This window comes from Hyperolius riggenbachi, chromosome 2 (genome assembly GCF_040937935.1).
Source record: "Hyperolius riggenbachi isolate aHypRig1 chromosome 2, aHypRig1.pri, whole genome shotgun sequence".
NCBI classification, from domain to species: domain Eukaryota; kingdom Metazoa; phylum Chordata; class Amphibia; order Anura; family Hyperoliidae; genus Hyperolius; species Hyperolius riggenbachi.
The window spans coordinates 573,393,002-573,418,714 of record NC_090647.1 but is presented as its reverse complement, the minus strand read 5'-3'; the positions used below and the strand labels follow the sequence as shown (position 1 = coordinate 573,418,714).

General features: G+C 49.7%; 1 protein-coding gene across 1 annotated transcript in view; it reads left to right on the top strand.

The window, feature by feature from the left end:
• SLC37A1 (solute carrier family 37 member 1) overlaps window positions 1–9,134 on the top strand; it is a 134,762-nt gene extending 125,628 nt beyond the window's left edge. The window contains exons 19-20 of the mRNA XM_068271052.1: window positions 1,433–1,497; window positions 4,050–9,134. Coding sequence (XP_068127153.1) covers window positions 1,433–1,497; window positions 4,050–4,065 — 81 coding nt within the window. The 3' untranslated portion in view covers window positions 4,066–9,134. The remainder of the gene's footprint in view (window positions 1–1,432; window positions 1,498–4,049) is intronic.
• Window positions 9,135–25,713: the final 16,579 nt, after the last annotated feature.

Here is a 25,713-nt window from a genome sequence, read left to right as displayed (position 1 = left end):
TTCTCTCCTGTAACTGCTCCATGCTCACTATCCTCTCACTGCTGCTCCTGAGGGACGATCCTCTCCCTGCTGGTGAGTCCGTTCTGCTATTCTCTCCTGTAACTGCTCCATGCTCACTATCCTCTCACTGCTGTTCCTGAGGGATGATCCTCTCCCTACTGGTGAGTCCATTCTGCTATTCTCTCCTGTAACTCTGCTCCATGCTCACTATCCTCTCACTGCTGCTCCTGAGGGACGATCCTCACCCTACTGGTGAGTCCGTTCTGCTATTCTCTCCTGTAACTCTGCTCCATGCTCACTATCCTCTCACTGCTCCTGAGGGACGATCCTCGCCCTGCTGGTGAGTCCGTTCTGCTATTCTCTCCTGTAACTCTGCTCCATGCTCACTATCCTCTCACTGCTGCTCCTGAGGGACGATCCTCTCCCTACTGGTGAGTCCATTCTGCTATTCTCTCCTGTAACTGCTCCATGCTCACTATCCTCTCACTGCTGTTCCTGAGGGACGATCCTCTCCCTGCTGGTGAGTCCGTTCTGCTATTCTCTCCTGTAACTCTGCTCCATGCTCACTATCCTCTCACTGCTGTTCCTGAGGGACGATCCTCTCCCTGCTGGTGAGTCCGTTCTGCTATTCTCTCCTATAACTGCTCCATGCTCACTATGCTCTCACTGCTGTTCCTGAGGGACGATCCTCTCCCTGCTGGTGAGTCCGTTCTGCTATTCTCTCCTGTAACTCTGCTCCATGCTCACTATCCTCTCACTGCTGTTCCTGAGGGACGATCCTCTCCCTGCTGGTGAGTCCGTTCTGCTATTCTCTCCTATAACTGCTCCATGCTCACTATGCTCTCACTGCTGTTCCTGAGGGACGATCCTCTCCCTGCTGGTGAGTCCGTTCTGCTATTCTCTCCTGTAACTCTGCTCCATGCTCACTATGCTCTCACTGCTGTTCCTGAGGGACGATCCTCTCCCTGCTGGTGAGTCCGTTCTGCTATTCTCTCCTGTAACTCTGCTCCATGCTCACTATCCTCTCACTGCTGTTCCTGGGGGACAATCCTCGCCCTGCTGGTGAGTCCGTTCTGCTATTCTCTCCTATAACTCTGCCCCATGCTCACTTTCCTCTCACTGCTGTTCCTGAGGGATGATCCTCTCCCTGCTGGTGAGTCCATTCTGCTATTCTCTCCTGTAACTCTGCCCCATGCTCACTATCCTCTCACTGCTGCTTCTGAGGGACGATCCTCTCCCTGCTGGTGAGTCCATTCTGCTATTCTCTCCTGTAACTCTGCTCCATGCTCACTATCCTCACTGCTGTTCCTGAGCGACATACTGTTTGTCCAGCGCTGACCATGATGTCATCTTTCTGTATTATGTCAGCGTTTTATCTTTGATAACTTTCTGTGTGATCGGTCCAGCTGTGATGTCATTTTTCTTTCTTTAGTTCTTACTACGACTTATCAAGAAAGAGCTAAAGTGCAACGAGCCAGTAGGAGCGCCGCAGACCGAGTAAGTAGATTCTCTGCAGACCATAAATGGGAAGGAGGACTTGCACACTACACATGCATGCGCTGCAAATGGGGTGCGCACACTACACATGCATGCGCTGCAAATGGGGTGCGCACACTACACATGCATGCGCTGCAAATGGGGTGCGCACACTACACATGCATGCGCTGCGAGTGGGGTGCGCACACTACACATGCATGCGCTGCGAATGGGGTGCGCACACTACACATGCATGCGCTGCGAATGGGGTGCGTACACTACACATGCATGCGCTGCGAATGGGGTGCGCACACTACACATGCATGCGCTGCGAATGGGGTGCGCACACTACACATGCATGCGCTGCGAGTGGGGTGCGCACACCACACATGCATGCGCTGCGAGTGGGGTGCGCACACCACACATGCATGCGCTTCGAATGGGGTGCGCACACTACACATGCATGCGCTGCAAATGGGGTGCGCACACTACACATGCATGCACTGCAAATGGGGTGCGCACACTGCACATGCATGCGCTGCAAATGGGGTGCGCACACTACACATGCATGCGCTGCAAATGGGGTGCGCACACTACACATGCATGCGCTGCAAATGGGGTGCGCACACTACACATGCATGCGCTGCAAATGGGGTGCGCACACTACACATGCATGCGCTGCAAATGGGGTGCGCACACTACGCATGCATCCACAAGGCTGCACACACTAGAGACACCTCCTCCACAAGGCTGCACACACTAGAGACACATCTCTTCCACAAGGCTGCACACACTAGAGACACACCTCCTCCACAAGGCTGCACACACTAGAGACACACCTCCTCCACAAGGCTGCACACACTAGAGACACATCTCTTCCACAAGGCTGCACACACTAGAGACACACCTCATCCACAAGGCTGCACACACTAGAGACACACCTCCTCCACAAGGCTGCACACAATAGAGACACCTCCTCCACAAGGCTGCACACACTAGAGACACCTCCTCCACAAGGCTGCACACACTAGAGACACACCTCATCCACAAGGCTGCACACACTAGAGACACACCTCCTCCACAAGGCTGCACACACTAGAGACACACCTCCTCCACAAGGCTGCACACACTAGAGACACACCTCCTCCACTAGGCTGCACACACTAGACACACCTCCTCCACAAGGCTGCACACACTAGAGACACACCTCCTCCACAAGGCTGCACACACTAGAGACACACCTCCTCCTCAAGGCTGCACACACTAGAGACACCCCTCCTCCACAAGGCTGCACACACTAGAGACACCCCTCCTCCACAAGGCTGCACACACTAGAGACACACCACCTCCACAAGGCTGCACACACACGAGACACACCTTCTCCACAAGGCTGCACACACGAGACACAGCTCCTCCACAAGGCTGCACACACGAGACACAGCTCCTCCACAAGGCTGCACACGCTAGAGACACACCTCCTCCACAAGGCTGCATACACTAGAGACACGCCTCCTCCACAAGGCTGCACACACTAGAGACACACCTCCTCCACAAGGCTGCATACACTAGAGAGACACCTCCTCCACAAGGCTGCATACACTAGAGAGACACCTCCTCCACAAGGCTGCACACACTAGAGACACCCCTCCTCCTCAAGGCTGCACACACTAGAGACACACCTCCTCCACAAGGCTGCATACACTAGAGACACGCCTCCTCCACAAGGCTGCATACACTAGAGACACGCCTCCTCCTCAAGGCTGCACACACTAGAGACACGCCTCCTCCTCAAGGCTGCATACACTAGAGAGACACCTCCTCCACAAGGCTGCATACACTAGAGAGACACCTCCTCCACAAGGCTGCACACACTAGAGACACACCTCCTCCACAAGGCTGCACACACTAGACACACCTCCTCCACAAGGCTGCACACACTAGACACACCTCCTCCACAAGGCTGCACACACTAGACACACCTCCTCCACAAGGCTGCACACACTAGAGACACACCTCCTCCACAAGGCTGCACACGCTAGAGAGACACCTCCTCCACAAGGCTGCATAGACACCAGAGACACCTCCTCCACAAGGCTGCATACACTAGAGACACGCCTCCTCCACAAGGCTGCACACACTAGACACGCCTCCTCCACAAGGCTGCACACACTAGAGACACACCTCCTCCACAAGGCTGCACACACTAGAGACACACCTCCTCCACAAGGCTGCACACACTAGAGACACGCCTCCTCCACAAGGCTGCACACGCTAGAGAGACACCTCCTCCACAAGGCTGCATAGACACTAGACACACCTCCTCCACAAGGCTGCACAGACACTAGACACACCTCCTCCACAAGGCTGCATACACTAGAGACACGCCTCCTCCACAAGGCTGCACACACTAGACACACCTCCTCCACAAGGCTGCACAGACACACCTCCTCCACAAGGCTGCATACACTAGAGACACGCCTCCTCCACAAGGCTGCACACACTAGACACGCCTCCTCCACAAGGCTGCACATGCTGAAGACACAACATTCTGTAATATTTTCTTGTGTTTGCAGATGGAAGGAGCATTAGAGAGAAGTTTGCGATGCTGGTTCCAGGCGTGATGTTCCCGTGGTCTGGTGTCTCCATGTACACACGTGTGCACAGAATCCTTCTCTTCTCTAATCTCCCTGAGAGAAATGTTACATAGAATGGATATTTTTGGGAGAGATGTTTACACTGCCCCCTATAGGTCACCTTATTAATAAACCATAAATCTGCTTACTCCAGCCAATCAGAAATCCCAACTAAGGATTGCCCAGGACTTTTAGAGGGTGAGGTGAGCCCCCAGCAGAAGACAAGATGATGACTGTTATCCCATCTCCCCTCCCTGCCGCAGTCTGGGCTCAAATCTTATCTATAATCTCTGCACATATGTGTGTGTGTGCTGTATATACGTGTATGTGTGTGTGCTGTATATACGTGTATGTGTGTGTGCTGTATATACGTGTATGTGTGTGTGCTGTATATACGTGTATGTGTGTGTGTGCTGTATATACGTGTATGTGTGTGCGCGCTGTATATACGTGTATGTGTGTGTGTGCTGTATATACGTGTATGTGTGTGGGTGCTGTATATACGTGTATGTGTGTGGGTGCTGTATATACGTGTATGTGTGTGTGTGCTGTATATACGTGTATGTGTGTGTGCTGTATATACGTGTATTTGTGCATGCAGTGTATATACATGTATGAGCGTGTTGTATCTACGTGTATGTGTGTGCTGTATATACGTGTATGTGTGTGTGCTGTATATACGTGTATGCGTGTGTGCTGTATATACGTGTATGTGTGTGTGCTGTATATATGTGTATGTGTGTGTGTGCTGTATATACGTGTATGTGTGTGGGTGCTGTATATACGTGTATGTGTGTGTGTGCTGTATATACGTGTATGTGTGTGTGCTGTATATACGTGTATTTGTGCATGCAGTGTATATACATGTATGAGCGTGTTGTATATACGTGTATGCGTGTGTGCTGTATATACGTGTATGTGTGTGTGTGCTGTATATATGTGTATGTGTGTGTGTGCTGTATATACGTGTATGTGTGTGTGTGTGTGTGTGCTGTATATACGTGTGTGTGCTGTATATACGTGTGTATGTGTGTGTGTGTGCTGTATATACGTGTGTATGTGTGTGTGTGTGCTGTATATACGTGTATGTGTGTGTGTGTGCTGTATATACGTGTATGTGTGTGTGTGTGTGCTGTATATACGTGTATGTGTGTGTGTGTGCGCTGTATATACGTGTATGTGTGTGTGTGTGTGTGTGTGTGCTGTATCTACATGTATGAGCGTGTTGTATCTACATGTATGAGCGTGTTGTATCTACATGTATGAGCGTGTTGTATCTACATGTATGAGCGTGTTGTATCTACGTGTATGTGTGTGCTGTATATACATGTACGTGCCACATTGAAACACCAATGTTCATGTTACTGATCTGTACACACAATTCCGTGTGAAGAAGGCATGTATATAGGGATATTGTGATGTACATAGGGATATTGTTGTTTTCTGTACATACATGTCATATAGAAGCACCAATATTAATGTTACAAGCCTCCAAGGGCATTGGTTCCATATGAAGAAAGCATGTACAGAGTATTTTGTACATACATGTGACATGGAGGTACCAATATACATGTTACTGATAATCTACTGACAATGGTCCCATATGAAGGAATAGTGTATATAGAAGACTGTATGTCACATATCTATATTTATAGAAATATTTATTTCCCTTATCTGAGATGTCTCATGAGCTGGTGTCTTCTAAGTCCTCTCTTTATATTGGATCCTTTTAATGTATATTTTAGGCCATTGTTTGTGTGTCTGTGTGATCTCTAATTCCACACAACCCTCACTGGAGCTCCCTCCCTCTCAAGCCTGCATCATTGCTTAGGGTCCCTCGCTGTGGTGTCATTACTGGGGACCTCCCTTCTCATGGAGTTGTGGTTCCTGCCAGGTTCCCGTGTCATGCCCCTTGTTGTCAGGGTCCCTCGCTGTGGTGTCATTACTGGGGACCTCCCTTCTCATGGAGTTGTGGTTCCTGCCAGGTTCCCGTGTCATGCCCCTTGTTGTCAGGGTCCCTCGCTGTGGTGTCATTACTGGGGACCTCTCTTCTCATGGAGTTGTGGTTCCTGCCAGGTTCCTCCGTGTCATGCCCCTTGTTGTCAGGGTCCCTCGCTGTGGTGTCATTACTGGGGACCTCTCTTCTCATGGAGTTGTGGTTCCTGCCAGGTTCCTCCGTGTCATGCCCCTTGTTGTCAGGGTCCCTCGCTGTGGTGTCATTACTGGGGACCTCTCTTCTCATGGAGTTGTGGTTCCTGCCAGGTTCCTCCGTGTCATGCCCCTTGTTGTCAGGGTCCCTCGCTGTGGTGTCATTACTGGGGACCTCTCTTCTCATGGAGTTGTGGTTCCTGCCAGGTTCCTCCGTGTCATGCCCCTTGTTGTCAGGGTCCCTCGCTGTGGTGTCATTACTGAGGACCTCCCTTCTCATGGAGTTGTGATTCCTGCCAGGTTCCTCCATGTCATGCCCCTTGTTGTCAGGGTCCCTCATTGTGGTGTCATTACTGGGGCCCTCCGTCCATGTTGTGTGTCTGCGTTTGGGCTCTCCCTGGGTGGGGTGTCTGTGTTGGTGGCCTCCCTTGTTGTGGTGTCCACATCAGGGCCCTCCCTTGATGTGTGGTTTCTGTCAGGGTTCTCCTTTGGTGTGTTTTTTGTTTTTGTGAGGAACAGCCCTTGGAGTATGGTCTTTGTTGGTGCCCTCCCTTGGTGTGCTATCCATGTCTGGACCTACCCATTGTTTGGGGTCTGCCTTGAGGTTTTTGTTTGTGTCAGAGGTTTCCTTTGGTTTAGATACTGTGTGAAGAATGTTCCTTGGTTAGGCATTAATCTCAGGACCATTCCTTGATGTTGGGTTGGTCTCTGGACGTTTGTTTACATGCAGGCTTGGCCTCAGGTCACACTCCAGACTGGTCTCTGGACGTCTGTTTACATGCAGGCTTGCCCTATGATTTCACACTCAGGACCTTTTTCTTGGTATCAGGTCAGTCTCTGAGTTCTGTCTCAGGTATGTCTCTGTTCCTTGCCTAACTCTCTGTGATTAAGCTATTATCCAGTAAAGCTGGCCATACTTTATTGATTTTCCACCAATGTTCCAAGAATGCTCGATTCCTTTCTGAAGAGAATTAATTCAGAATTAATCTATTCCTACCCACGTTGTGTACATTGATTTTTCATAGATTCCAGCACTGAAATCATTTGAACCTCAGCGTTGCACTGTTCAATGCAGTGTAATGGTATCTGCCAATACTCTTGTTCCGCCCGCGATTGACCTACGTTTTCCATTCTGTCAGATCGATATTTTCAATCTATTGTTGGTCAAAGTTGATCAATCTGACATTTTGGGGTCTTGATTCCCAGCAGTTGGATGAGAAAATTGATGAGTGTATGGGCACCTTAAAACTTGGCAGAGAGAAGGCGATGGTTCAGACGTATGTTTGCACAGTTGAGATGTTTGCCCAAGTGGTCACAAGTGATTGAATTAGCCGGGGAAAGTTTAGAATGCATACAAATAACCCCGAGTGTTCTTGAGGGACTTCTTAGTGGTCCATCCTGCTAGATCAGCAGCCCTGTTGTGCCTGTGGAGGTATCTGTGGTGGGGGTCCTCCTCCTCATTTCCTCCAGACACTATGAGCCCCTCAGCTACTAGCTGCTGGATCACCAGCCCTGTTGTGTCTGTGGAGGTATCTGCGGTGGGGGTCCTCCTCCTCATTTCCTCCAGACACTATGAGCCCCTCAGCTACTAGCTCCTGGATCAGCAGCCCTGTTGTGTCTGTGGAGGTATCTGTGGTGGGGGTCCTCCTCTTCATTTCCTCCAGACACTATGAGCCATTCAGCTACTAGCTGCTGGATCACCAGCCCTGTTGTGTCTGTGGAGGTATCTGCGGTGGGGGTCCTCCTCTTCATTTCCTCCAGACACTATGAGCCATTCAGCTACTAGCTGCTGGATCACCAGCCCTGTTGTGTCTGTGGAGGTATCTGCGGTGGGGGTCCTCCTCCTCATTTCCTCCAGACACTATGAGCCATTCAGCTACTAGCTCCTGGATCAGCAGCCCTGTTGTGTCTGTGGAGGTATCTGTGGTGGGGGTCCTCCTCTTCATTTCCTCCAGACACTATGAGCCATTCAGCTACTAGCTGCTGGATCACCAGCCCTGTTGTGTCTGTGGAGGTATCTGCGGTGGGGGTCCTCCTCCTCATTTCCTCCAGACACTATGAGCCCCTCAGCTACTAGCTGCTGGATCACCAGCCCTGTTGTGTCTGTGGAGGTATCTGCGGTGGGGGTCCTCCTCCTCATTTCCTCCAGACACTATGAGCCATTCAGCTACTAGCTCCTGGATTAGCAGCCCTGTTGTGTTTGTGGAGGTATCTGTGGTGGGGGTCCTCCTCTTCATTTCCTCCAGACACTACGAGCCCCTCAGCTACTAGCTCCTGGATCAGCAGCCCTGTTGTGTCTGTGGAGGTATCTGTGGTGGGGGTCCTCCTCTTCATTTCCTCCAGACACTACAAGCCATTCAGCTCCTAGCTCCTGGATCAGCAGCCCTGTTGTGTCTGTGGAGGTATCTGCGGTGGGGGTCCTCCTCCTCATTTCCTCCAGACACTATGAGCCCCTCAGCTACTAGCTCCGGGATTAGCAGCCCTGTTGTGTCTGTGGAGGTATCTGCGGTGGGGGTCCGCCTCCTCATTTCCTCCAGACACTATGAGCCCCTCAGCTACTAGCTCCTGGATCAGCAGCCCTTGTGTCTGTGGAGGTGTCTGCGGTGGGGGTCCTCCTCATTTCCTCCAGACAACATTATTATGACGCTACAAGCTGAGCACTCATTCTGTGGATACAATGATTGTTTCAGGCTATGAGGATATAAGCTGTGTAGTCACATAAGTTGGAGCAGCAATCTCTTGCACTGTAGAATAAATGTTTGATTCATGAACTGTACTGTATCCCATTGTTAATCATGTTTTCTTATTTACCAATGAACGGTGGCTGGTCCCAACCGGTATTCTGTACAATCCTAATAAAAGAGGTGTCTACCCATCTATTGATCTTTTGTCTCTTTATTATCTATTGGCTTGCAGAAGACCCAATGAGAATCCTAAAAAACAATTAACCCTTCGCACACTCGCATGCAAATGTTCAAACAAATGCATTCACAGATTCACTCATCCAGGCACAACTGTTATCCCTACAGCTAAGTTACAAGCCAGGATCTTAATTTGCAAAAGAATGCATTCTTATGCTTAGTCACCTACACTGAGCAGAAGTACCCAGGTAAACATAGGTGTCCTAACTCTGGCCCTGTAACATGCATAGTGCAAACATGCAAACATTAATTGCATCAAACCTATCAATGGATTAGGAGCACACATCCTGACGTCCTCTCCTGGGACAGATAGTGCATCTTACCAATCGCACAAGGGAGCTAATGTAATGTGTCCATGTGCACCATGCGCATACACCAGCATAAGCTGTGTGCTAACGTTATGTGTCCATGTGCACCATGCACATACACCAGCATAAGCTGTGTGCTAACGTTATGTGTCCATGTGCACCATGCACATACACCAGCATAAGCTGTGTGCTAACATAATGTATCCATGTGCACCATGCACATACACCAGCATAAGCTGTGTGCTAACCTAATGTATCCATGTGCACCATGCACATACACCAGCATAAGCTGTGTGCTAACGTAATGTATCCATGTGCACCATGCACATACACCAGCATAAGCTGTGTGCTAACGTTATGTATCCATGTGCACCATGCACATACACCAGCATAAGCTGTGTGCTAACATAATGTATCCATGTGCACCATGCACATACACCAGCATAAGCTGTGTGCTAACGTTGTGTCCATGTGCACCATGCACATACACCAGCATAAGCTGTGTGCTAACGTTGTGTCCATGTGCACCATGCACATACACCAGCATAAGCTGTGTGCTAACGTTATGTGTCCATGTGCACTATGCACATACACCAGCATAAGCTGTGTGCTAGCATAATGTATCCATGTGCACCATGCACATACACCAGCATAAGCTGTGTGCTAACATAATGTATCCATGTGCACCATGCACATACACCAGCATAAGCTGTGTGCTAACATAATGTATCCATGTGCACCATGCACATACACCAGCATAAGCTGTGTGCTAATGTAATGTATCCATGTGCACCATGCACATACACCAGCATAAGCTTTGTGCATGCTGACAAACACATACAGGCAGGGGCGGCGCCAGGGGGGTGCTTGGGGGTGCTCGAGCACCCCCTAGAATTGTCCAAGCACCCCCAAAGCACCCCCTGGAGTGAACTGACTTCAGGCGTCTAAAAGACGCCAAGTCAGTTCACACCGGCAGCACGGAGCAGCAGGCAGGGCTACGGTAAGATGGCCGCCCGGAGCCCTGTTCTGCAGACTTCGGGCGGCCATTTTCCCGTAGCCTTGCTCTCTGCATGCAGGCAGGAAGTCTCGTGGTGACGTCGGGAAGGAAGAGGATCGTGGGCGCGCGGGCGCTGCGCGCCACAATGAGGTCGGGACTCGGGACAGGAGGTCGGGAAAGAAGGTCTTCTGGCTGTAGGTGAGTAAATGGGTTTTTCTTTTCTTTTTCAGGTGATGCGGATTGTGCATATTGGGGTCATATCTGCTACGGATTGTGCATATTGGGGTCATATCTGCTACGGATTGTGCATATTGGGGTCATATCTGCTACGGATTGTGCATATTGGGGCGATATCTGCTACCGATTGTGCATATTGGGGTCATTTCTGCTACCGATTGTGCATATTGGGGTCATTTCTGCTACCGATTGTGCATATTGGGGTCATTTCTGCTACCGATTGTGCATATTGGGGTCATATCTGCTACCGATTGTGCATATTGGGGTCATATCTGCTACCGATTGTGCATATTGGGGTCATATCTGCTACCGATTGTGCATATTGGGGTCATATCTGCTACCGATTGTGCATATTGGGGTCATATCTGCTACCGATTGTGCATATTGGGGTCATATCTGCTACCGATTGTGCATATTGGGGTCATTTCTGCTACGGATTGTGCATATTGGGGTCATTTCTGCTACGGATTGTGCATATTGGGGTCATATCTGCTACCGATTGTGCATATTGGGGCCATATCTGCTACCGATTGTGCATATTGGGGCCATATCTGCTACCGATTCTGCATATTGGGACCATATCTGCTACCGATTGTGCATATTGGGACCATATCTGCTACCGATTCTGCATATTGGGACCATATCTGCTACCGATTGTGCATATTGGGACCATATCTGCTACCGATTGTGCATATTGGGGCCATATCTGATACCGATTGTGCATATTGGGGCCATATCTGCTACCGATTGTGCATATTGGGGTCATATCTGCTACCGATTGTGCATATTGGGGTCATATCTGCTACCGATTGTGCATATTGGGGCTATATCTGATAACGATTGTGCATATTGGGGCTATATCTGATAACGATTGTGCATATTGGGGCCATATCTGATAACGATTGTGCATATTGGGGCCATATCTGATAACGATTGTGCATATTGGGGCCATATCTGATAACGATTGTGCATATTGGGGCCATATCTGATAACGATTGTGCATATTGGGGCCATATCTGATAACGATTGTGCATATTGGGGCCATATCTGATAACGATTGTGCATATTGGGGCCATATCTGATAACGATTGTGCATATTGGGGCCATATCTGATAACGATTGTGCATATTGGGGCCATATCTGATAACGATTGTGCATATTGGGGCCATATCTGATAACGATTGTGCATATTGGGGCCATATCTGATAACGATTGTGCATATTGGGGCCATATCTGATAACGATTGTGCATATTGGGGCCATATCTGATAACGATTGTGCATATTGGGGCCATATCTGATAACGATTGTGCATATTGGGGCCATATCTGATAACGATTGTGCATATTGGGGTCATTGGACGTGTTTTTTGTTAAAATCTGCTCACATTACGTGTATTTTCTTGAGAAAACCTGCACAATTATGTGAATTTTCTGGGAAAAGGGTCACCAAAACTTGGGCCCTCTGTCTTTGCGTTGCACTTTTAAAGGGAACCCGAGGTGAGAATAATATTGAGGCTGCCATATTTATCTCCCTTTAAGCAATACCAGTTGCCTGGCTGCGGTGCTGGTCCTCTGCCTCTTATTCTTTCAACCATAGACCCTGAACAAGCATGCAGCAGGTCAGGGGTTTCTGACAATATTGTCAGAACTGACAAGATTAGCTGCATGGCTTGTTTCTGGTGTAATTCAGTTCACTACTACAGCCAAATAGATCAGCAGGGCTGCCAGGCAACTAGTATTGTTTAAAAGGAAATAAATATGGCAGCCACCATATCACTCTCACCCTGGGTTCACGTTAAATTACAGTTAGCCCCGCCCTCACCCGGTCATGACCACGCCCATTTTTTCGCCGCGGCGCGCTTCGCGCGCCGCAGGTTGTAGCCACACCCATTTTTGGCGCGGCGCGCTTCGCGCGCCGCAGGTCGTCAGCTCCCCCGGAAATTGGTCCAGCACCTGCATAGCACCCCCTAAAAAAAATTCCTGGAGCCGCCACTGCATACAGGGGAAGGAGGGAGTGCACTGAATTAGACCCTAGTCACAGGGGTCAGTAACAAGAACAAAATACATATATCCAGGCACATCGCATCTAGTTAGGACATTAAATAAGTTATTGAGGAAAGGGAGGTGCTGAAGGGGGTGTGGCCAGAAAACAGCAAAAATCTATTAACCCTTCGCACTCTCACATGCAAATGTTCAAACAAATGCATTCACAGATTCACTCATCCAGGCACAACTGTTATCCCTACAGCTAAGTTAAAAGCCGGGGTTTTAGTTCACAGAAGAATGCATTCTTATGCTTGGTCACCTCTACTGCGCAGAAGTACCCAGGTAAACATAGGTGTCCTAACTCTGGCCCTGTAACATGCATAGTGCAGACATGCAAACACATTCATTGCATCAAACCTATCAATGGATTAGGAGCACACATCCTGACATCCTCTCCTGGGACAGATAGTGCATCTTACCAATCGCACAAGGGAGCTAACGTTATGTGTCCATGTGCACCACATACACCAGCATAAGCACCACATACACCAGCATACACCAGCATAAGCTGTAGGTTAAAAAATACAGGTAGTCCCCAACTTTTGAACGACCCGCAGATATGAACGCCTGGCGATCCGCCGTTATGACATCACAAAGCCGGGGACTACCTCTTGTGCCTCCTTTCCTAAAGCAGAGTATGCGTAGCAGAAGCCGCAACAAGTCTCACCTCTTCCATGGTGGCCCCGGGCCAATCAGCGACGTCCTCCCTCTTTACCATTCCCCCCAGCGGCTTCACTTCAATTTTTTCAAAATTTGCCTCAGGCGGCAAAAAGTCTAGGGCCGGCCCTACTAGTAGCGTTGCGTAATGACGCACTCAGAAAGAGTTGCAGGGGCTCCTTTTTATTGCGTCATTACGTGACGCTACTAGTGAAGCCAGACTTTGCAGTAGAGAAAACACCGCTCTACCTCTCACCCACGAGGAGGTGCTGGAAGTTGCAATAGTAGAGCAGATGAGACGAGATCCGCACACTCCCAGGTTTACAAAATCCAAAAGTTTTATTCAAGAATCACAGAGAAAAAAGCGGCTGACGTGTTTTGGACTGGTGTCCTCACTATGAAGGCTGTGAGGCGTCCTCACTATGAAGGCTGGGAGGCGTCCTCACTATGAAGGCTGTGAGGCGTCCTCCCTATGGAGGCTGTGAGGCGTCCTCACTATGGAGGCTGTGTGGCGTCCTCACTATGGAGGCTGTGAGGCGTCCTCACTATGGAGGCTGTGAGGCGTCCTCACTATGGAGGCTGTGAGGCGTCCTCACTATGGAGGCTGTGAGGCGTCCTCACTATGAAGGCTGTGAGGCGTCCTCACTATGAAGGCTGTGAGGCGTCCTCACTATGAAGGCTGTGAGGCGGCGTCCTCACTATGAAGGCTAGGAGGCGTCCTCACTATGAAGGCTAGGAGGCGTCCTCACTATGAAGGCTAGGAGGCGTCCTCACTATGAAGGCTAGGAGGCGTCCTCACTATGAAGGCTAGGAGGCGTCCTCACTATGAAGTCTAGGAGGCGTCCTCACTATGAAGGCTAGGAGGCGTCCTCACTATGAAGTCTAGGAGGCGTCCTCACTATGAAGGCTAGGAGGCGTCCACACTATGAAGGCTAGGAGGTCCCCCCCCCCCCCCCCCACACACACACACACACAGCTTTCCTGGGAGATATCCGGAATCTCCCGAATTCGGATTTGAGCAAACCTGCCTGGGAGTGTGCAGATATCGTCCCGTCTACACTACTAGTGAAGCCGCTGGGGGAGAATGGTGAAGAGGGAGGACGTCGCTGGTTGGCCCGGGGCCGCCATGGAAGAGGTGAGACTTGTTGGGGCTTTTGCTTTAGAAAAGGAGGCACAAGAGACATAAAGGGAGCAAAGGAGGCACTAGGAGAGCAAAGGAGGTAGAAAGGGAACAAGGGACGCACAAAGGAGACAGAAGGGGAAGGAGGCACAAAGGGAGCGAAGGAGGCATAACTGGGATATAAGGTGGCATGAGGAGGCACAATACAGACACAAGGAGGCACAGAGGGGGGCACTGGAAGCACAGGGGACAGAAATGGCACAGGGTTCCAACTTAAGAACGGATTCAGGTTAAGAATTAACCTACAGTCCCTATCTCGCTCCTTAACCGGGGGCTACCTGTACTGTTAAAATTATTTTGCCTGCTGATGATTTAAAAGGCATTTAATTGACAAGTTTAAAATGATCACCTGGGAGAAAATACGGGAGAAAAAGTGAATTGCAAATGGGCCGTAATGTCTTCAGGCGAAGAACGGACTGGTGATTGATCTGAGGATGAATAGATCAATATGTGATGTCATCTGGAAAATGTCCCCCTGCCTTGTCCGATGTCACGGGAGCATTACTGGACCTGAAGGACCTTCTGTGACCTTCACTCCACAACGCTGTGTATTAGCAGCTAGAAGGTGGGAGCATTACTGGACCTGAAGGACCTTCTGTAACCTTCACTCCTCCACAACGCTGAGTGTATTAGCAGCTAGAAGGTGGGAGCATTACTGGACCTGAAGGACCTTCTGTGACCTTCACTCCACAACGCTGAGTGTATTAGCAGCTAGAAGGTGGGAGCATTACTGGACCTGAAGGACCTTCTGTGACCTTCACTCCTCCACAACGCTGAGTGTATTAGCAGCTAGAAGGTGGGAGCATTACTAGACCTGAAGGACCTTCTGTGACCTTCACTCCACAACGCTGAGTGTATTAGCAGCTAGAAGGTGGGAGCATTACTGGACCTGAAGGACCTTCTGTGACCTTCACTCCTCCACAACGCTGAGTGTATTAGCAGCTAGAAGGTGGGAGCATTACTGGACCTGAAGGACCTTCTGTAACCTTCACTCCTCCACAACGCTGAGTGTATTAGCAGCTAGAAGGTGGGAGCATTACTGGACCTGAAGGACCTTCTGTAACCTTCACACCACAACGCTGAGTGTATTAGCAGCTAGAAGGTGGGAGCATTACTGGACCTGAAGGACCTTCTGTAACCTTCACTCCACAACGCTGAGTGTATTAGCAGCTAGAAGGTGGGAGCATTACTGGACCTGAAGGACCTTCTGTGACCTTCACTCCACAATGCTGAGTGTATTAGCAGCTAGAAGGTGGGAGCATTACTGGACCTGAAGGACCTTCTGTAACCTTCACTCCACAACGCTGAGTGTATTAGCAGCTAGGAGGTGGGAGCATTACTGGACCTGAAGGACCTTCTGTAACCTTCACTCCACAACGCTGAGTGTATTAGCAGCTAGAAGGTGGGAGCATTACTGGACCTGAAGGACCTTCTGTGACCTTCACTCCACAATGCTGAGTGTATTAGCAGCTAGAAGGTGGGAGCATTACTGGACCTGAAGGACCTTCTGTAACCTTCACTCCACAACGCTGAGTGTATTAGCAGCTAGGAGGTGGGAGCATTACTGGACCTGAAGGACCTTCTGTAACCTTCACTCCACAACGCTGAGTGTATTAGCAGCTAGAAGGTGGGAGCATTACTGGACCTGAAGGACCTTCTGTGACCTTCACTCCACCACAACGCTGAATGTATTAGCAGCTAGAAGGTGGGAGCATTACTGGACCTGAAGGACCTTCTGTGACCTTCACTCCACCACAACGCTGAGTGTATTAGCAGCTAGAAGGTGGGAGCATTACTGGACCTGAAGGACCTTCTGTAACCTTCACTCCTCCACAACGCTGAGTGTATTAGCAGCTAGAAGGTGGGAGCATTACTGGACCTGAAGGACCTTCTGTGACCTTCACTCCACAACGCTGAGTGTATTAGCAGCTAGAAGGTGGGAGCATTACTGGACCTGAAGGACCTTCTGTGACCTTCACTCCTCCACAACGCTGAGTGTATTAGCAGCTAGAAGGTGGGAGCATTACTGGACCTGAAGGACCTTCTGTGACCTTCACTCCACAACGCTGAGTGTATTAGCAGCTAGAAGGTGGGAGCATTACTGGACCTGAAGGACCTTCTGTGACCTTCACTCCTCCACAACGCTGAGTGTATTAGCAGCTAGAAGGTGGGAGCATTACTGGACCTGAAGGACCTTCTGTAACCTTCACTCCTCCACAACGCTGAGTGTATTAGCAGCTAGAAGGTTGGAGCATTACTGGACCTGAAGGACCTTCTGTAACCTTCACACCACAACGCTGAGTGTATTAGCAGCTAGAAGGTGGGAGCATTACTGGACCTGAAGGACCTTCTGTAACCTTCACTCCACAACGCTGAGTGTATTAGCAGCTAGAAGGTGGGAGCATTACTGGACCTGAAGGACCTTCTGTGACCTTCACTCCACAATGCTGAGTGTATTAGCAGCTAGAAGGTGGGAGCATTACTGGACCTGAAGGACCTTCTGTAACCTTCACTCCACAACGCTGAGTGTATTAGCAGCTAGAAGGTGGGAGCATTACTGGACCTGAAGGAACTTCTGTGACCTTCACTCCTCCACAACGCTGAGTGTATTAGCAGCTAGAAGGTGGGAGCATTACTGGACCTGAAGGACCTTCTGTGACCTTCACACCACAACGCTGAGTGTATTAGCAGCTAGAAGGTGGGAGCATTACTGGACCTGAAGGACCTTCTGTAACCTTCACTCCTCCACAACGCTGAGTGTATTAGCAGCTAGAAGGTGGGAGCATTACTGGACCTGAAGGACCTTCTGTGACCTTCACTCCACAACGCTGAGTGTATTAGCAGCTAGAAGGTGGGAGCATTACTGGACCTGAAGGACCTTCTGTAACCTTCACTCCTCCACAACGCTGAGTGTATTAGCAGCTAGAAGGTGGGAGCATTACTGGACCTGAAGGACCTTCTGTAACCTTCATTCCTCCACAACGCTGAGTGTATTAGCAGCTAGAAGGTGGGAGCATTACTGGACCTGAAGGACCTTCTGTAACCTTCACTCCTCCACAACGCTGAGTGTATTAGCAGCTAGAAGGTGGGAGCAATACTCGACCTGAAGGACATTCTGTATCCTTCACTCCACAACGCTGAGTGTATTAGCAGCTAGAAGGTGGGAGCATTACTGGACCTGAAGGACCTTCTGTGACCTTCACTCCACAACGCTGAGTGTATTAGCAGCTAGAAGGTGGGAGCATTACTGGACCTGAGGGACCTTCTGTAACCTTCACTCCTCCACAACGCTGAGTGTATTAGCAGCTAGAAGGTGGGAGCATTACTGGACCTGAAGGACCTTTTGTAACCTTCACTCCACAATGCTGAGTGTATTAGCAGCTAGAAGGTGGGAGCATTACTGGACCTGAAGGACCTTCTGTGACCTTCACTCCACAACGCTGAGTGTATTAGCAGCTAGAAGGTGGGAGCATTACTGGACCTGAAGGACCTTCTGTAACCTTCACTCCTCCACAACGCTGAGTGTATTAGCAGCTAGAAGGTGGGAGCATTACTGGACCTGAAGGACCTTCTGTAACCTTCACTCCACAACGCTGAGTGTATTAGCAGCTAGAAGGTGGGAGCATTACTGGACCTGAAGGACCTTCTGTGACCTTTACTCCTGCACAACGCTGAGTGTATTAGCAGCTAGAAGGTGGGAGCATTACTGGACCTGAAGGACCTTCTGTAACCTTTACTCCTTCACAACGCTGAGTGTATTAGCAGCTAGAAGGTGGGAGCATTACTGGACCCGAAGGACCTTCTGTAACCTTCACTCCACAACGCTGAGTGTATTAGCAGCTAGAAGGTGGGAGCATTACTGGACCTGAAGGACCTTCTGTGACCTTCACTCCACAATGCTGAGTGTATTAGCAGCTAGAAGGTGGGAGCATTACTGGACCTGAAGGACCTTCTGTGACCTTCACACCACAACGCTGAGTGTATTAGCAGCTAGAAGGTGGGAGCATTACTGGACCTGAAGGACCTTCTGTGACCTTCACTCCACAACGCTGAGTGTATTAGCAGCTAGAAGGTGGGAGCATTACTGGACCTGAAGGACCTTCTGTGACCTTCACTCCTCCACAACGCTGAGTGTATTAGCAGCTAGAAGGTAGGAGCATTACTGGACCTGAAGGACCTTCTGTGACCTTCACACCACAGCGCTGAGTGTATTAGCAGCTAGAAGGTGGGAGCATTACTGGACCTGAAGGACCTTTTGTAACCTTCACTCCACAATGCTGAGTGTATTAGCAGCTAGAAGGTGGGAGCATTACTGGACCTGAAGGACCTTCTGTGACCTTCACTCCACAACGCTGAGTGTATTAGCAGCTAGAAGGTGGGAGCATTACTGGACCTGAAGGACCTTCTGTAACCTTCACTCCTCCACAACGCTGAGTGTATTAGCAGCTAGAAGGTGGGAGCATTACTGGACCTGAAGGACCTTCTGTAACCTTCACTCCTGCACAACGCTGAGTGTATTAGCAGCTAGAAGGTGGGAGCATTACTGGACCCGAAGGACCTTCTGTAACCTTCACTCCTTCACAACGCTGAGTGTATTAGCAGCTAGAAGGTGGGAGCATTACTGGACCCGAAGGACCTTCTGTAACCTTCACTCCACAACGCTGAGTGTATTACCAGCTAGAAGGTGGGAGCATTACTGGACCTGAAGGACCTTCTGTAACCTTCACTCCACAACGCTGAGTGTATTAGCAGCTAGAAGGTGGGAGCATTACTGGACCTGAAGGACCTTCTGTGACTTTCACTCCACAACGCTGAGTGTATTAGCAGCTAGAAGGTGGGAGCATTACTGGACCTGAAGGACCTTCTGTGACCTTCACACCACAACGCTGAGTGTATTAGCAGCTAGAAGGTGGGAGCATTACTGGACCTGAAGGACCTTCTGTGACCTTCACTCCACAACGTTGAGTGTATTAGCAGCTAGAAGGTGGGAGCATTACTGGACCTGAAGGACCTTCTGTGACCTTCACTCCTCCACAACGCTGAGTGTATTAGCAGCTAGAAGGTAGGAGCATTACTGGACCTGAAGGACCTTCTGTGACCTTCACACCACAACGCTGAGTGTATTAGCAGCTAGAAGGTGGGAGCATTACTGGACCTGAAGGACCTTCTGTGACCTTCACTCCACAACCCTGAGTGTATTAGCAGCTAGAAGGTGGGAGCATTACTGGACCTGAAGGACCTTCTGTGACCTTCACTCCTCCACAATGCTGAGTGTATTAGCAGCTAGAAGGTGGGTGCATTACTGGACCTGAAGGACCTTCTGTGACCTTCACTCCACAACGCTGAGTTTATTAGCAGCTAGAAGGTGGGAGCATTACTGGACCTGAAGGACCTTCTGTAACCTTCACTCCACAACGCTGAGTGTATTAGCAGCTAGAAGGTGGGAGCATTACTGGACCTGAAGGACCTTCAGTAACCTTCACTTCACAACGCTGAGTGTATTAGCAGCTAGAAGGTGGGAGCATTACTGGACCTGAAGGACCTTCTGTAACCTTCACTCCACAACGCTGAGTGTATTAGCAGCTAGAAGGTGGGAGCATTACTGGACCTGAAGGACCTTCTGTGACCTTCACTCCTCCACAATGCTGAGTGTATTAGCAGCTAGAAGGTGGGAGCATTACTGGACCTGAAGGACCTTCTGTGACCTTCACTCCACAACGCTGAGTGTATTAGCAGCTAGAAGGTGGGAGCATTACTGGACCTGAAGGACCCTCTGTGACCTTCACTCCACAACGCTGAGTGTATTAGCAGCTAGAAGGTGGGAGCATTACTGGACCTGAAGGACCTTCTGTAACCTTCACTCCACAACGCTGAGTGTATTAGCAGCTAGAAGGTGGGAGCATTACTGGACCTGAAGGAACTTCTGTAACCTTCACTCCACAACGCTGAGTGTATCAGCAGCTAGAAGGTGGGAGCATTACTGGACCTGAAGGACCTTCTGTAACCTTCACTCCACAACGCTGAGTGTATTAGCAGCTAGAAGGTGGGAGCATTACTGGACCTGAAGGACCTTCTGTAACCTTCACTCCACAACGCTAAATGTATCAGCAGCTAGAAGGTGGGAGCATTACTGGACCTGAAGGACCTTCTGTAACCTTCACTCCACAACGCTGAATGTATCAGCAGCTAGAAGGTTGGAGAATTACTGGACCTGAAGGACCTTCTGTAACCTTCACTCCACAACGCTGAGTGTATTAGCAGCTAGAAGGTGGGAGCATTACTGGACCTGAAGGACCTTCTGTAACCTTCACTCCACAACGCTGAGTGTATTAGCAGCTAGAAGGTGGGAGCATTACTGGACCTGAAGGACCTTCTGTGACCTTCACTCCACAACGCTGAGTGTATTAGCAGCTAGAAGGTGGGAGCATTACTGGACCTGAAGGACCTTCTGTAACCTTCACTCCTCCACAACGCTGAGTGTATTAGCAGCTAGAAGGTGGGAGCATTACTGGACCTGAAGGACCTTCTGTAACCTTCACTCCACAACGCTGAGTGTATTAGCAGCTAGAAGGTGGGAGCAATACTCGACCTGAAGGACATTCTGTAACCTTCACTCCTCCACAACGCTGAGTGTATTAGCAGCTAGAAGGTGGGAGCATTACTGGACCTGAAGGACCTTTTGTGACCTTCACTCCACAACGCTGAGTGTATTAGCAGCTAGAAGGTGGGAGCATTACTGGACCTGAAGGACCTTCTGTGACCTTCACTCCACAACGCTGAGTGTATTAGAAGCTAGAAGGTGGGAGCATTACTGGACCTGAAGGACCTTCTGTGACCTTCACTCCACAACGCTGAGTGTATTAGCAGCTAGAAGGTGGGAGCATTACTGGACCTGAAGGACCTTCTGTGACCTTCACTCCACAACGCTAAGTGTATTAGCAGCTAGAAGGTGGGAGCATTACTGGACCTGAAGGACCTTCTGTGACCTTCACTCCACAACGCTGAGTGTATTAGCAGCTAGAAGGTGGGAGCATTATTGGACCTGAAGGACCTTCTGTGACCTTCACTCCTCCACAACGCTGAGTGTATTAGCAGCTAGAAGGTGGGAGCATTACTGGACCTGAAGGACCTTCTGTAACCTTCACTCCACAACGCTGAGTGTATCAGCAGCTAGAAGGTGGGAGCATTACTGGACCTGAAGGACCTTCTGTAACCTTCACTCCACAACGCTGAATGTATTAGCAGCTAGAAGGTTGGAGCATTACTGGACCTGAAGGACCTTCTGTAACCTTCACTCCACAACGCTGAGTGTATTAGCAGCCGGAAGGTGGGAGCATTACTGGACCTGAAGGACCTTCTGTAACCTTCACTCCTCCACAACGCTGAGTGTATTAGCAGCTAGAAGGTGGGAGCATTACTGGACCTGAAGGACCTTCTGTGACCTTCACTCCACAACGCTGAGTGTATTAGCAGCTAGAAGGTGGGAGCATTACTGGACCTGAAGGACCTTCTGTGACCTTCACTCCACAACGCTGAGTGTATTAGCAGCTAAAAGGTGGGAGCATTACTGGACCTGAAGGACCTTCTGTAACCTTCACTCCACAACGCTGAGTGTATTAGCAGCTAGAAGGTGGGAGCAATACTCGACCTGAAGGACCTTCTGTAACCTTCACTCCTCCACAACGCTGAGTGTATTCGCAGCTAGAAGGTGGGAGCATTACTGGACCTGAAGGACCTTTTGTAACCTTCACTCCACAACGCTGAGTGTATTAGCAGCTAGAAGGTGGGAGCATTACTGGACCTGAAGGACCTTCTGTGACCTTCACTCCACAACGCTGAGTGTATTAGCAGCTAGAAGGTGGGAGCATTACTGGACCTGAAGGACCTTCTGTAACCTTCACTCCACAACGCTGAGTGTATTAGCAGCTAGAAGGTGGGAGCATTACTGGACCTGAAGGACCTTCTGTGACCTTCACTCCACAACGCTGAGTGTATTAGCAGCTAGAAGGTGGGAGCATTACTGGACCTGAAGGACCTTCTGTGACCTTCACTCCACAACGCTGAGTGTATTAGCAGCTAGAAGGTGGGAGCATTACTGTACCTGAAGGACCTTCTGTAACCTTCACTCCTCCACAACGCTGAGTGTATTAGCAGCTAGAAGGTGGGAGCATTACTGGACCTGAAGGACCTTCTGTAACTTTCTCTCCACAACGCTGAGTGTATTAGCAGCTAGAAGGTGGGAGCATTACTGTACCTGAAGGACCTTCTGTGACCTTCACTCCACAACGCTGAGTGTATTAGCAGCTAGAAGGTGGGTGCATTACTGGACCTGAAGGACCTTCTGTAACCTTCATTCCTCCACAATGCTGAGTGTATTAGCAGCTAGAAGGTGGGAGCATTACTGGACCTGAAGGACCTTCTGTAACCTTCACTCCTCCACAACGCTGAGTGTATTAGCAGCTAGAAGGTGGGAGCATTACTGGACCTGAAGGACCTTCTCTAACCTTCACTCCACAACGCTGAGTGTATTAGCAGCTAGAATGTGGGAGCATTACTGAACCTGAAGGACCTTCTGTAACCTTTACTCCACAACGCTGAGTGTGTTAGCAGCTAGAAGGTGGGAGCATTACTGGACCTGAAGGACCTTCTGTAACCTTCACTCCTCCACAACGCTGAGTGTATTAGCAGCTAGAATGTGGGAGCATTACTGGACCTGAAGGACCTTCTGTAACCTTCACTCCACAACGCTGAGTGTATTAGCAGCTAGAAGGTGGGAGCATTACTGGACCTGAAGGACCTTCTGTGACCTTCACTCCACAACGCTGAGTGTATTAGCAGCTAGAAGGTGGGAGCATTACTGGACCTGAAGGACCTTCTGTAACCTTCACTCCACAACGCTGAGTGTATTAGCAGCTAGAAGGTGGGAGCATTACTGGACCTGAAGGACCTTCTGTAACCTTCGCTCCACAACGCTGAGTGTATTAGCAGCTAGAAGGTGGGAGCATTACTGGACCTGAAGGACCTTCTGTAACCTTCACTCCTCCACAACGCTGAGTGTATTAGCAGCTAGAAGGTGGGAGCATTACTGGACCTGAAGGACCTTCTGTGACCTTAACTCCACAACGCTGAGTGTATTAGCAGCTAGAAGGTGGGAGCATTACTGGACCTGAAGGACCTTCTGTAACCTTCACTCCACAACGCTGAGTGTATTAGCAGCTAGAAGGTGGGAGCATTACTGGACCTGAAGGACCTTCTGTAACCTTCACTCCACAACGCTGAGTGTATTAGCAGCTAGAAGGTGGGAGCATTACTGGACCTGAAGGACCTTCTGTAACCTTCACTCCTCCACAACGCTGAGTGTATTAGCAGCTAGAAGGTGGGAGCATTACTGGACCTGAAGGACCTTCTGTGACCTTAACTCCACAACGCTGAGTGTATTAGCAGCTAGAAGGTGGGAGCATTACTGGACCTGAAGGACCTTCTGTAACCTTCACTCCACAACGCTGAGTGTATTAGCAGCTAGAAGGTGGGAGCATTACTGGACCTGAAGGACCTTCTGTAACCTTCACTCCACAACGCTGAGTGTATTAGCAGCTAGAAGGTGGGAGCATTACTGGACCTGAAGGACCTTCTGTAACCTTCACTCCTCCACAACGCTGAGTGTATTAGCAGCTAGAAGGTGGGAGCATTACTGGACCTGAAGGACCTTCTGTGACCTTAACTCCACAACGCTGAGTGTATTAGCAGCTAGAAGGTGGGAGCATTACTGGACCTGAAGGACCTTCTGTAACCTTCACTCCACAACGCTGAGTGTATTAGCAGCTAGAAGGTGGGAGCAATACTCGACCTGAAGGACATTCTGTAACCTTCACTCCTCCACAACGCTGAGTGTATTAGCAGCTAGAAGGTGGGAGCATTACTGGACCTGAAGGACCTTCTGTAACTTTCACTCCACAACGCTGAGTGTATTAGCAGCTAGAAGGTGGGAGCATTACTGTACCTGAAGGACCTTCTGTGACCTTCACTCCACAACGCTGAGTGTATTAGCAGCTAGAAGGTGGGTGCATTACTGGACCTGAAGGACCTTCTGTAACCTTCATTCCTCCACAATGCTGAGTGTATTAGCAGCTAGAAGGTGGGAGCATTACTGGACCTGAAGGACCTTCTGTAACCTTCACTCCTCCACAACGCTGATTGTATTAGCAGCTAGAAGGTGGGAGCAATACTGGACCCGAAGGACCTTCTGTAACCTTCACTCCACAACGCTGAGTGTATTAGCAGCTAGAATGTGGGAGCATTACTGAACCTGAAGGACCTTCTGTAACCTTCACTCCACAACGCTGAGTGTGTTAGCATCTAGAAGGTGGGAGCATTACTGGACCTGAAGGACCTTCTGTAACCTTCACTCCTCCACAACGCTGAGTGTATTAGCAGCTAGAATGTGGGAGCATTACTGGACCTGAAGGACCTTCTGTAACCTTCACTCCACAATGCTGAGTGTATTAGCAGCTAGAAGGTGGGAGCATTACTGGACCTGAAGGACCTTCTGTGACCTTCACTCCACAACGCTGAGTGTATTAGCAGCTAGAAGGTGGGAGCATTACTGGACCTGAAGGACCTTCTGTAACCTTCACTCCACAACGCTGAGTGTATTAGCAGCTAGAAGGTGGGAGCATTACTGGACCTGAAGGACCTTCTGTGACCTTCACTCCACAACGCTGAGTGTATTAGCAGCTAGAAGGTGGGAGCATTACTGGACCTGAAGGACCTTCTGTAACCTTCACTCCACAACGCTGAGTGTATTAGCAGCTAGAAGGTGGGAGCATTACTGGACCTGAAGGACCTTCTGTAACCTTCGCTCCACAACGCTGAGTGTGTTAGCAGCTAGAAGGTGGGAGCATTACTGGACCTGAAGGACCTTCTGTAACCTTCACTCCTCCACAACACTGAGTGTATTAGCAGCTAGAATGTGGGAGCATTACTGGACCTGAAGGACCTTCTGTAACCTTCACTCCACAACGCTGAGTGTATTAGCAGCTAGAAGGTGGGAGCATTACTGGACCTGAAGGACCTTCTGTAACCTTCGCTCCACAACGCTGAGTGTATCAGC